Here is a 14464-nt window from a genome sequence, read left to right as displayed (position 1 = left end):
TCACAAAGAGGCATAGTGCATGTAACGTGTAGTACATATGTGTTTCAGTTCAACTGAATATGTATGGCAAGTGAAAAAGGTGGAGTTAGCACTGCATTATGCCCTTCCCTAGTCCTGGTTTCAGTATTAATAGCACAAAGGTTATTTGACTGTTGCTGAGTGGTGGGTGCACACTTGGAGTTGGGGAAGAGTCACCTCCGTGTTGGCACAGGGCAGTGGGCAGACTCGCTGTCCTGGGCTGCATGCAGCCCTTGGGTTGCTGGTTGGATATGCCTGTTTTAGGCTATTCCTGGCCTATATAAAAATGTAGATGAATAGTGTTTGTCCCTTCCACTGTGCTTTGCCATACCTAACCATCAGTGATATATACCCATCAGAATGATAAATGTAGAGGATTCCTGTCTGCCTTTTATAATAAGTGCTACCTTATCTAATATTCTTATTTTCAGAAGTTCTCCCCTATAAAATAGCAAGTGAAGATATACAAGTTACTACCTTGCAGACTTCTCTTCACAGATATCAGCTGCGTAGTCAACTCTGTGAACTGTATGACAAAATCTGTGTCAGAACCTACAGAAATAATTTTCTCTTTGGATCAGGAAAATGGTGTGAATAATAACATGAATTTTTCATGAAATGATTTTATATCACAAGATAAAAAAAAAAAACAAAAAAACACCAAAGTGCTCCTAAGGAAAATCTGGATGAAATAGAGAAAATAATTTAAAAAAAAGCAACCTCAAAGAAATATGAAGCGTTATTAGGTTATGCCTGGCTCTTAGTGAATAATTTATGCTACTAAACTGAAACCTTGTGTGTAAATATAAGTGGACTGTAATCAATAGAATTACCCAGCAATGAGCACAATTTATATTAGCCATGGGCAGGGATTCCCATTCATTAAATCTGCAGAGTACATGCCTTTATCTATTTCCATGGATGCAGCCTGGAGCATCCAGCATGTCATGGATTAGATAAATTGGGCCTGTCATGTCTGTGATTCTGGAAAATAGGACAAAAATTTATTTTGTCCTTTGTGTCTTGTTGGCAAAAGCAGTGGTAGTTTCCCTCTATCTATGGAGAATGACAGGAGAAAAATTTCCTTTCTTGTTAATTTTTTTTAAATTCTAGGTATATTTAATGCAAAACATGGGTCTGCCAGAATTTTCACAGGTATCAAAAGGACAGTTGGTTTACTAACTTCCACGTATTCTAGTTCTCAAACTTATTGCCTGAGTCAACTCTCAGGTGTAGGTTTGCCAAAATTGAAATTTTCATAGCCTTTATTTATAAATAGCCATTTTATTAGAACTTCTTGACAAAAAGTCTGTTCACTTTCTCAGAAAGACACTAGCCCTATGGTTGAGAGATTTATGTAGGATGCTGGAAATGAAAGCTAAATTCTTTTGTGAAGTTAATACACATTTACACAAATCGAAACCACTCCAAAAAGAGATTATTGAGCAATTGCCTCAGTTAGTCAACAGCCCAAGCTCTGGAATGCTTCCCTGAAGCCTTGGGAATTTACAGGGCAGACTTCAATATGGACATTTGATTAAAATACATATGGTCCTTAATTTCTTTCCATTTTTTAAAACTTTTATAAGGGTTTGCAGCCATAGTAACTAGGCATAAGAGTACAGTTTACATACAGATCTGCAGAGAAGATGAATTCTGAGGAACTTTAGCACAGATAAAGATTGAATATGTTTTCTGTCCCTCTTCTATTTACAGTCAGTGGCATCCTGAAGAAAAGTATCAGCAAATACTTCGAGTTCTTGCCCTTAATATCATCTTGAAGGATTTATAATATATCAGCACCTGCCCTCCTTTCACGTTTTCCCCCTTGCTACACCCAATGCTCAGAACTGCAATCTTCAATTTCTAATCACTTGTATCTCCAGCTTTTGTCAAACAAATAGGGAATGGCCAGTGTACTGCAAAGCAAAGATAATAAGAAAGTCAGTGGTAATTTGCAGTTTGTGGTGAATTAAATGACTCATCTCTTCATGTTGGAAGGCTGGTATCCTGTTAGTGTGTATGTTTTTGTCTTGCATGTGTGCCTAACACTTGTTACTGTAGTTAACCTTCAATTTATGGCAATAGGGTAACAAAGCAATATCTGATTTTACATCTCTCTAAGACAGTATAAGGTAAACTGAGCTCAACTACTTAATGCTGAAGGGAGTAATTCTGATCAAATTTCCAGGTATTCAGATAGTACTAAGCAGAAGATAGGAAGATATTTCTGCCCTTAGACTGCAATTGGCCAGTTTATTATTTTATTTAATTACTGCCTGCTGGTGAATATCCAGAGATTAGTCACTGTTGGACACAGTGCACCTGTGCTTTGAAGGGGCATCAAAGATCTGTTCCAGTAAGGGTCAAGCTTAACAGTTAAATACACATTTTATCCTTCTCTTTCCCCATATTTGCAGGAACATCAGACTGCAAAGAACTGTCTGTTTTTCACTTTGCTTTCCTTCTCAGTGCAAAGCAAGGGTTGCCTGCTAGAATAACTTCAGTTTTAAATCGGCTTCTTTTTCCAGAAAGTCATGGCCACAGAGCCTCAGGCTCTTACGGTTTTTGTTTGCTTGTTTTTGTTGTTGTTGTTTCGTTTTTTTGTTTGTTTGTTTGTTTGTTTTGTTTTTTCTTCACAAGCAGCTCTATCTCCTGAGGGCTGAACTGGTTTAGTTTCATTAAAGTCTAGAGGAGGTTTTATGAAAAGTAATGGATTGGGCTTTAGAGACAATCAGGCCATGTGGTCTACTGATTTGTTCTGGTCTTACCCTCTGAAAAAGAATACTGTCAAATGTATTTGTGTTTGTTCATTTGGTTTACTTTTCTTTTATAACTTCAGATATTTCTTTCAGAGTGGGAATTTTATTGGTGAGGAAAGTTCTTAAGTCAAAAAGCTTGAAGTATTTTTGATTTAGGAATGCATGTATGAAAAAAATAAAATTTTATATAATTTATCCTAAATATTTCTCAAGCCACCATGAACTGAGTAGTACTTTTTGCCTCTCCTTTAAAACACACTTTGGTCTAGCGTATCTGTGGCTGTATTTCATTATCTGTTCATAAATTCTGTGCAGCTGATCCTCTCTTTCTCCTCATTAATGTTCAGTAAGAAATTATACTGTTTACCCTTTTGTCTACATGTGAAAGACCATAAACATAATCATTTTAAACATTTATGTGGGCTAGTTGTGTGAATCAAAATTCTGAGAATGTAATAGTTTCTGACATATAAGCATTTTTCTTTATGCATGGCAAAGACTAATGAAAAATATGTCTCTCAGTAAGTGTTTATATTTTTTTTATGCACATGTACATAGGCTGGCATATAGTTATGCACATATACATATTCTGTGAAGTCAGTTCACGGGGTAATCTTGCCCCAGTCTGTGCAACATCAGCATATATTCACTGGGCTACAAAATGTCACAGTCCCTGTTGAGTGTTACCTGTAAGAACAATGCCAAGTGAATGTATAGAACTGCAGATCACTCTTCTCTCAACACCTCTTTCCCTGCTTCCCTCTCTCTCTCTTCATGAAGCAAACTTTGACCTGGGCAGACTTCAGTTCTTTAACTGCAATTCTGCCGTCCTTCTCCTAATGTGGCAACATCCCAAGTCTATTTACCTATTTTCCATAAAACAACACTAGCTTGACAACTAGCAGAACAAAGTGGTGCTCCCCAAACATGCCAGGACTATTGGCATGTTCACTTATGCTTGTACTATTCAGTTAAAATGTGTAAAAATCTACTTCAAGTGAATTATTAATAAAACTTGGCTATATTGAGCTTTTTCAAGGTTAAATCAGAGGCATTGCTGCACAGCACTATCCTCATAGTGAGTGTGCTATTAGTGTGTCCATTTCATGATATTAGTTATTTATTTGTCTCAATTGTATGCCTGTTTCACTTGATGCAGAGACATCAGAAGTTAATCATTATTTCTTCCCTAATCATACTTTTGAAAAATGACACCTCAAAATTTGCAAATATATTCATCATAAAAATGAAAAAAAAAAAAAGAAAGTCTGTTTGCAGAATTGTATCCTTCTGATTGATAACCATTGGAAATCTGTGCTTATTATACCATAAAAGCGACTTTCATATAAACATTAGAAAAATCCAGCTGGAGAATATACTGAGTCAGAGATTTCTTTTTTTTAATGTCAGAAAGTGTGAAGCTTTAAAATTATTGTGCTTTTTATAATATTTACACCAGGCTTGTATTTTTAACTCATTTATTTACTGTGATTTTTTCTGTTGTCATGGTTAGGATCTGTTTGGACGCTGACCGTAAAGAACACACTCAGCTTGACTGTGAATGTAAACATCCTTGGTACAGGCTGGAAATCACATTATGGGTTGCTGCTTTATGTGGGATTAGCTAGCCAAGAGGAAGATCTTATAGTCAGAAGAAAAAAAGGGAAAGCTGGTGCTCTGTGATGTCCAGACAAACTTTTCTGGCCTGGCATTACTGCTTAGTGTTAAAAATGTTGAGAGAATGCTGTGTATGTCTAGCCCACTTTAGGCATGGAAGGCTTTTCATTTCTTTTAATCCACCTGCTTACTAAAGAAAGAGTAAAGTTGCATAAAACATGTGCAGCCAGTGAAGGAACTTTGGAATAGATCTCTTGAATCTGGGTGTGTGTTCACTTCATTACTAGACTAATATCTGCTGAAGTGATCATAGCACAAGATTTAGGGACCTATGGCTCATTTTCTTGATCTTCCACTTTAGTAGGTGATTTATGTTGTCTTGGTTTTATAGCTTAAAAATTTAATTAATTTCTTAATAAATGGGATTGTCTTGACAATTGATACCAGAATTGTATGGAGAAAAATAATGTTTCTTCACATGTTACTGGGCATTTTTCACTTTATTTTATTCCTTAAGACAGGTGCAAATCAAGAGTTTTTGCATGCTCAAGACAAGAGCTGGAGGTCTTGAACATTTTACTTGTTGGTCTTCTCTAAAGCCATGCTGCTAGCAGTCTTGGTCTATTTTCCTGTTAGCTATTGTGGTTGCTGCTTGCTATGGATGGCTGATAACAAGCAATGTGGCCAAGCTGGCAGATTTCTTCTTGTTTCCTTCTAAGTGAAGCAGACAGAACTTAACAGAAAGTGGAACACTTGTTTGGGATCATTTAATTTTCAGTGATTTAACTGCTTCCAAATGGGGAAAAAAAATATATATATATGTATATGTATATATATATGTACACACATATCCAAATTTATCTTACCAACTGGAATAAAACCTCAAAGGATTCTGAAGAGCTCAATTATGTAGGTCATGTCCCTCTTGCTAGAATAAAAAGCTTGATTGATGCCCTCATGTAATTTATAATCTATAGAAGATGTTGCCTGTAGAGCATTAGTAGAATTCATTGCTAGGTAGTGTTAAATGTTGAAGTTAAGATCATGGTTTTTTAGTAGATTTTGTTTAATAAAAATAATTTGATTTAGTGAAGTGTTTTCTGTGGTCCATAGCATAGTCTAGGTATAGGGTTGGAGTGTGATTTGGAGTTCAGAGAGGCTTTGACATGAGCTTCCTTTTTCCTTGAGAGGATATAGTCTACACAATTCTGTGTGCTTTTTTCCTATTCAGACAAGCTAGGCTTTGTTATCTGTAAGTCAGGCACACCTTTCCATTACTTCTCATGGATAATGGCAGTGGAACAGGAGGGAATAAGATCACAAATAGGGAGTGGGAACCTGAGCTTATTTATCAAAAGCGCAATGATTAAAGGAGTATTCATGCAAATTTTCCCTGTCCTCCATCGTTAATAACAGTTTTATGGTATTCAACATAACTAAAATAAAAATAAAAATCTAGTCCTTTAGGTAGATTACATTTGGGTACATTTTCAATCAAAAATCTTGTCTTAGCATATACAATTTTACATTTTTAAAAATGCTATGATTGTGAAAGAAAAGACCTTAAAAAAAAAAAAAAAAAGAAATACGATGCATAGCTGGAGGCTTCTAAAGCTAATAGAAGCTAATAATAAAAATAAAGAGTTCTTTTTATAAGCTAGCTCACTTTGCAGGAATCACAGAACAAATATTGTCTCTAGACAAAATAATACTTTGAATAGCAGCAAGCGACCAGAGCTGAATCAAATTTTCCAGGTGAATAGTGTGTGTGAAGAAAAAATGCACTCTATAAATAAATAGTGGGTACTGAGTTGTGCCAAGCTGCAAGAGTTTTAGGAACCATGAACATGTTTTTGTAGTGAGTAGTACTGAATTAGTGTGGTTTGGATTTTTGAAATTTGTCAAAATGTAAACAATAAAAAAGCATTAAGTATCTAAGCAACAAATAAAGAACTTCATTTAAGGTGCAAGAAATACTTCAGTAACAGAAATACTTCACTTACATAGTGATTTCATTTCTTTCTTTCTTGTTTTTTCTCCTCTAAATGTTGAGGGGGGCTTTTCAGCTTTGGCCAGTGAGCTGAAAAACCTGTTCATCACAGATCTCCACAGCTGAGACAGTGTTGCATTCATTCTCTTCAAAGTGACTGGCTACTGCTAAGTTCACTAACATCAAAACCTCTGAAAGAAGGGCCTGTATTGCCGTAGAGTGTATCTGACCATCAGATTGTCAGAGGAAAGTCAGTGAGAGAGAAGCTGATGTGGCTGCAACTTCATTCTGAGAGTTCTTCCTTTCCAATGAATGTCAAGTGCTTAATGCTGTTAATTTGTTGTTTCTCTTCTTTTTTTTTTCCTTTTTTTTTTTTTTTCCCTCACAAAACTAAGTGGAATCACATGAAACAATATTGTGTTTAAAGGTGGATATTATAGTGCTTTGAGTATATTTGAGAGCATTTTATGGTGAAAACACTCTCAGAAAAAAATCGTGAACAATGCAGCAGTTGAAATCATCTTTTCTTCTGAAAAAAAAAGAAACAAAGCATGTAAAGAAAAAAAAAAAGCCAAAATAACAACAACAAGAACAAAACCCCACCACCAACAACAAAGAAGAACTCAGAAGAAACTGAGTTCTGAAACTAAGAGTGGTTGGAACATACAGTTCATGATCAATAAATTCTCAACAGACACCGTGTTATTAGGTAGCACATTATGTCATTTTCGTTCATATAGAATAATATGGGGATAAGTATAAGCATTAAAATCAAACATTCAAGATTAAAATGTATTCATATATGTAGATAAAACACACCAGTTGCATATGAACTAACTTTCTGTATCATGAGTTCATATTTTAATCACTTGAATATAATAAGTACTCATAAGTAATTTGGTATTTGGGTGAACCCTGTTATACCTAATTTAGATGGCACTGCCTGTAATGGAACTTAATTTACGTTAAAAATGACAATCTAGCAGTTCTTACTAAAATAAGCTGTTCCAAAAATGGAAACTGTTCTGCAGTGATGGAAGGGGGTACCCTGGTGGACAATAGGTTATAACAAAATTACAAATTATATTAAGCTGGAATATTCCTAAAAGCCAGGTCTGCAATTCATATCACACTGCCTGTACTATATCCTGAAGGTTATTCTTTTGTCTTAGAATGTCTTTAAATTTCCCATCTTACCAGATTGTGTGAAAGCATAAATGGTGTGTCTACTATTTTTGAGAAAGAAAATTCATTGTCTTTCATGTCTTGCCTACCATTCTTAATTGCTTACATCTTTATGTCCACTCTGCCTTTTCTTTGACCCACAGGCAAACTAAATTTGTAATGATTTTAAAGTTCTACCTGGAACTGAGTTAACCAATTCTAAACTTAGCTTTTATAAGTAAGGATATAAACTCCCCCACAACCCTTCACTCTTCTTTAAAATAGTCTGAGCAAATAATCCTTTTTTGGCTCAAGCTCTCTTGAACATATTTTAATCCTTACTGTGTGTATAATGACAGATAGTAGGATCCTGCATTAAAAATAATAATAATAATCATGAGACTTTTTGAAGTTACCTTTTTAAGTTACATGAAAATTACCTTTTAAACTAGAAATCAGTGCCTTCCCATCTATTCACACTGAATCATGTGAATTTGAAAGGTCCTCTGAGCTTCTACCAAGGCAGAATGTGTACATTGTTTTGACCTTCAATAAGCTTTCATAGAAATATTTGGAGAGGTGGGAGATGGAGAGAAAACCTTGGGAATATCCATGCGCAGGAAAAAATGACATTACGTTACTGGAAACAAACAGACTCCAGGATGGATGGGAAGTTGAATATTGTTTTAAGATGTTTCTGATGTATTGAAGGTGACTGTACTCTTGGCAATGAAGGAGTGAAAATGGAATTCTGTGGAGATTTGATTTTTTTTTCACTTGGTTTTTGTGATGATGGAAGAACTACAATAAGATTCATATTAATGAGTTATTAATTAATTAAAAATGATCTAGACTATCTGTGTCTACAAAATTTGAACTGGATATTTCCTTAGATGTGATGGTTGTTTTTCTGGAAACTAAACTTACAGTACAGCTTAAGAGATCTGGGAATGATAGCATGCAGGAAGAGAGGTTATGTAGGGAAAGGTGTTGCATATCTTTCTCAATGACCAAGTCACAAAATGTAGCAGTATGCAGTTGCCAGTTTGTTAAGCTGCATGTTAGGGCTCGTGAAAGACAGGATTCTGAATGTCCTTCCCCAGAAACTTCCTGAAAATTTTATTTTTATTCCTTACATATATATATAAAAAAAAGAAATTAAAAAGCCTTATTATGTCTATCAATCTAAGGTTTTTCTTTTGTTTCTCTTGTGCATATTTTGTCTTTGTGCTTTTCTTAATTCAGATGTTCTGAGGCCTTACAGCTATGTATATGATTCTGAATATCTGATGGATTTTCCAAGTGTTTTCCAAGAATTTGCATGAGAGACTTTCTTATCAGAAAATGTTATTTCAACAAAGCATTTTTTCCCCCTCAGAACTACTTTTGTTATTGTTTGGATTTCCTTCTCTCTTTCTCTCTTTCTCTCTTTCTTTTCTCTTTCTCTCTTTCTCTCTTTCTTTTTCTTCCTTTTGAGTTATGAAAAAAATGTCTTTACGATGAAAACATATCTTTACGATAATGTTAAAACTTAGTATTTTTAAAGAAATTTGTTTCCTCTATTTGGACTGACTTCTGATTTTGAAATCTATTTTCAGTTCCACAATGAAACAATGTCTCTAAAGTCAAATACTTGGAGGCCGGGGGGGGGGGGGGGGGGGAAGGAAGAAATAATATCTATTCATATTCCAACAGAGAAAAAATCAGGTGTAAAATTGCAGAATTGCTTGTAGAATGGACAATTTAAGGTTGAACTTGCAGGAATTATATCTTTGCCTGAACATTTCTGTTTTCTTCTCTTGGTTCAGAGAACAGGCAAGAAAGGTCTCGTAGTGATGATGTTCATATTGCCAGTGGTTTCAGGAGGACCATTTGAGTCGATTACAGCACAGAATTTGAGTCAATTACAGCACAGAGAGCGTGTTATGTGTGTAGCTCTGTACTACATAAGCTGTCTGAACTCACAACATAACACTGTGTTGGTTGTTGGACTCTACTTACACATACTATCACCTCCTCTGACAAAGAGATTATCTTGCCTATGTTGTCTGAAACTTTAAGAAACAAATTATTATTTCCAATTTGGTTAAAATGCTGAGCTAATTAGGCTGTAAAGTTGTATAACTCCTGCGCTTCTTACCAGGGAAATTAAGATTAAAACACTGACGTAATTTTCCAAATGTCTTGAATCTTCAGGATCCTTGAACTCTGAATGGGTTGGAAAGACTTGTTCTCTTTAGAAAGGTCTTAGACTATAACTTGTAAGACTGAATTTGTAAATTCACATTGTAATTTTCTATTTTAAGGAATTGTAGCATGCTATTAATCAAATGCAACTTTAGACTTGTATTGCCTTGCATTTTTGGGGGATTGTACTTCTTGGGTCATGCCCTGTATGCATGTCACTTCAGTCAGTGATGTCTTAGTGAAAATTAGGACACCAAACACAGTCTATAGACAAAGTCTGTATGTGATTTGGGATGGTATCAGTGCTTTTGTGCTCCCACTGTTGCTAACAGAAAGTTTGTGAAGAGGTTGGCATTGAGACATCTCTTGTTGTGATGATCAGCAGCATTTCAGATGCACAAGGAAAGCTGTGAAAGTCCTTTTGTACAAGCTTATACACAACACCAGAAGAGTCATAAGCAATTTTTATAGTTTCTTACCTCAACCTGATGTTCATCAACACTTCATAGTGAAGAAAGCACATAATACTTGCTCAAATGTTATTTTCTAAGTATGCTGTTGTCCCACATGGCACATCCTATTTATAAAGTGAATTCTCTTTCAAGTTTATACTGCATGCCTACTGCTTTCCTCTCTGTTTTGCTTTCTTGGCTCTCTTGTTTTTCTTCTTTTGACAACATTTCTTCCCTTGATACTTCCATTTTTACAATGAGAATTTTTCCACATTTGCTGTCCAAAAACTCATCTCACTAGGCTTCTATTCCTCTCCATCTCTACTGTAATAGATAAGAGGGGAAGTATTTAACATTGACATTCCCAAAAGTTGTGAAAAGGTTTTTCAGTTAAGCTGAGTCACAAAAGTGGCTGCCATTGATTTGGGTTTTTTCTTGCTGTTAACTCTGCACTTGTTAAGTGGAAAGAGAATCTAATTTTTGGCGCCATAAAAATTACAGAGTTACTTTTAAGTGAAAGCTCAAATATCATATCTATCACATGTTCCATCATTAAAGGACAGTCCTGAAAAATTAGAGAGCAGCTGTACTGCTGAACTTACTCATTTTCTGTGCCACCGTAGCCAGGACTGGAGTAGACTTTAAACTGTTCCAGAGGCTCTGAGCCCCAGCCAAGGTCTTGAAAAGCTGGCTGAATTATTCCTTTTAAATTGTGTTCTTGTCCCCAGATGACTTTTTGCAGCATTGGCTGGCAGTGGCAGGTGGTGAGTGCCTAATCATGCAGCAGGGAAGAATCACAGGAAGAACTTCTTCATCCTTCATAGTGCAATATCTGAGAGTATGGGATAGCTGTTCCATTGCTTTAGGTAATCTGAATCTGCAAGGCTGGAACACTCTCCTTCATAGCACTGAGATAACACACCCAAAGTGCTTTTTCTCCATTTTTCAACCTAGTTTTCATTTACATCTGTGAGTTGGAGAATATTTTATCAGCTTCAATTTCCTTGCTATTGTCAGGCAAATGCTCACCTTGGCAATTCTTTGTGTTTCTGTACATTCTCAGGTGCAACCTAGAGATTTCTTTGTAAGGTTTTTATCACTAGGAGTGATGGTTTCATTTTGTGATATGTAAACACTTTAAATGAGAAAAAATCCTTTTTTTCCAGCAACCAAAAAAGTCTTTATGGGGCTTTTCCTATATACAGGGAGTAAGACTTGTAAGTCCTGTAAGTAATTCCCCCTGTACTCAACACTGGTGAGGCCACACCTTGAATACTGTGTCCAGTTTTGGGCCCTTCACTGTAAGAAAGACATTGAGGCCCTGGAGCATGTTCAGAGGAGGGCAACAAAGCTGGTGAGGGGTCTGGAGCACAGGCCTTATGAGGAGCGGCTGAAGGAGCTGGGATTGTCCAGTCTAGAGAAGAGGAGGCTCAGGGGAGACCTTATTGCTCTCTATAACTACCTGAAGGGAGGTTGTAGTGAGCTGGGAGTCAGTCTCTTCTCTTGTGTGACTAGTGATAGGACTAGAGGGAATGGCTTCAAGCTGCTCCAGGGAAGATTCAGGCTGGACGTTAGGAAATACTACTTCTCTGAAAGGGTGGTCAGGCACTGGAATGGACTGCCCAGAGAGGTGGTGGAGTCACCAACCCTGGTGGTGTTTAAAGAGCGTTTGGATGTTGTGTTGAGGGACATGGTTTAACGAGAACCATTGGTGAAGGGCGAATGGTTGGACTGGATGATCCTGTGGGTCTTTTCCAACTTTAGCGATTCTATGATTCTATGATCCTTATCGTCTTTCTGGCATGTTTGTTTTATTTTTATGTCATTTTTGTAATAATTCCATGGGAACTTAGCAATTGCCAAACCAGTGATATTCTTGAAATACCTGATATTGCTATGCTAGTGAGCTATGGAAAACAACACCGTTTTCTTTCTGCTTTTCTGTTGTCTATGTTCTTTATCATCTGTACTCAAAGGGTTTGCTTTAGCACACTCTTACACTGAGGTAAATATACAAATGACTTCAGAAATGACAGTAACTCTTGAGGAAAAAAATAGCATGAGATTGGAGTGAACCTTAATCTAATGCCTTTGGTTTACTTGTGAGTAATGCTTTCCTTTCAATAATCTGTAGTGAAATCCTTTACAGATACATTGAAAGTTGGAAAAAAAAAATCACATGCACAAACAGACACTCACAAAAACAACAAATGAGCAACAACAACAACAACAAAAGAAACCAACCAACCAAACAAAAAAGAGACAATAACAACTGTCTGTGAAAACTTGGCTATTTGGCTCCAGTTGAATTTGTACCTAGAAGTAGAACTGTAATGGTCTGCTACAACTGGTTCATTAAATCTTGTGCTGTTAGTCCTCAGTTAGAAGCATGAAATTGCAACCCTTCTTAGCAGATTTGCTGACCAAATATGGAGAGATTCTCTATATCACTCTGAGTCCCTTATATTTGTGCTCTTAAAGAATGTATGCGGTTCATCTGATAGAATGCCTGCATGTTTGGGAGAAAAAAAAGAAAGGATTTGCTGATCTTTCTCTCTGATGGCATATCTGCCTGTGTCTCTGTTCAACGAGTTGGGTAAAACACCCTTTATGTTTTCTTTAATGTTTCTTATATACTTACCAGCAGGTTTTTACAGTCTGCTGCCTGCCTCTCAGATTAAAAGAACACTGGCATATTTTAACAGTTTCCTTGGATCCAAATAGTCTTTAATTAAAAGGGAATTAATGTTTTGGAGTGCAACCAAAACATAGAAAGTACTGAAAGCAGAGAACAGGCTTGAACCATTTCGGCTTTCAGCTGCAAGGGGCAAATAAATCAGTAAAACAGTCCACAGCAAACAAGTAGTGGCTTATTGGTATGCAAGGGTATGCAGTATTTTTGCATTTCAGGGGTATTTCTGTGCAATCTGAACCTACTCCAACTTTTATGAGAGTAGAATGTGTTTGTCAGGACCATTCAAAACCCCAAATTTTGGTGGCTGCTGAACTTGTTTTAGGTTTGTATTGATCAACTGTTAAGGCAGCAAGGTAGGTTGCACTTGACAAGATTAAGCTTATTTACCAAGGGATTAATTAAAGAAATCAAAAGTCTGCAAACAACAGCTTTTGCTGAGCAAAACAACCTGTTGTTGTCCTTTTTACTCTGGAGTAGTTTGGCTTAGGAGTGTTGAGTAATGGTTATGGGGTAAAGCACTGAAAGCACTGAAAAAACTTTGTAAGTGAATGAGACTAGCTGGAGTTCTAAAATGAAGTCAGATGTACTGAGCTATTGTTTCAGATAGTTCAGGGAGATAAATGGTTTATTAGTTAATTTTAAATAATAAAAGATGGATACCTGCAGGTCCTGGCAAAGAATTATGATCAACAGTCACTGAGTCAGCTGCACTCTTTCACAGTAATGCAGTGATTTTTGTGGACACATAAAAATGTATGTGTAATATTATTTATATTAATGTACAATAAATGTATGATTAAAATTATTTCTGTTTATTTTATTCTTGTATTTTTACTTAGTTATTATTATCATATTACTTGCTGAATACCTTCTGTCTCTTTTTACATATAGGTGGTACATGCCAGAGCCCTGCTCTTCCAGCCCTAGTGCGTCCTCCTGCTCCACCTTTGCAGCCATCACTGGATATTAAACCATTTCTCCCATTTCCTCTGGACACTGCAGCAGCAGTCAATCTCTTCCCCAACTTCAATGCAGTAAGTACAGTCCTAACAGTTACTGTCCACTTCAGTGAGCCATGGTTTCCATAGGAGGCTCAAAAGGGCACAAAATGGAGTTTTATGTACTCAGTTAAACCTGGAATATTCTCTCCCGGTACTGAGGGCCAAATAGCTCTTCCAGATACACTGGTAGACCATAAATTAGAGCCTAGCTGAGTGTTAGCCAGAAATAATGTAGAAGGAAAAAATGATATGATCCCAAGTGACATGCAGTAAACTTGCAGGCTATATCCAGTCCCAGGCCTTGTGTTTCCCACTCTATTTTAAGATGTGCAGAGTTTCCCTAACACACTTTGCTGTAAGTGTAAAATACTGAGTGACTTTACATTCTATCTCCACCACATTTCCCAAGAAATACCTAAAATTTGCACATCAGAAGAGCAAAATTTACTTTTTTATAAAAGATAAAACTGATTGGACAACTCAAGCATGCTTAGAACAGCATTAGCTGGTATAAGAGCTATTTCAGTGGCATACAATCTAGTGTATTTTCAGATTAGAATATGTGATTTTCGCACCTT

General features: G+C 36.3%; 1 protein-coding gene across 6 annotated transcripts in view; it reads left to right on the top strand.

The window, feature by feature from the left end:
- ZNF385D (zinc finger protein 385D) overlaps positions 1–14464 on the top strand; it is a 403568-nt gene that overhangs the window by 260878 nt on the left and 128226 nt on the right. For all 6 annotated transcript variants that reach the window (XM_025147465.3, XM_046937672.1, XM_040696247.2 and 3 more), the window contains one exon: positions 13777–13919. In XM_025147465.3, coding sequence (XP_025003233.1) covers positions 13777–13919 — 143 coding nt within the window. The remainder of the gene's footprint in view (positions 1–13776; positions 13920–14464) is intronic.

This window comes from Gallus gallus, chromosome 2, assembly GCF_016699485.2.
Source record: "Gallus gallus isolate bGalGal1 chromosome 2, bGalGal1.mat.broiler.GRCg7b, whole genome shotgun sequence".
NCBI lineage: Eukaryota > Metazoa > Chordata > Aves > Galliformes > Phasianidae > Gallus > Gallus gallus.
This window is presented reverse-complemented; position numbering and strand designations above follow the sequence as displayed.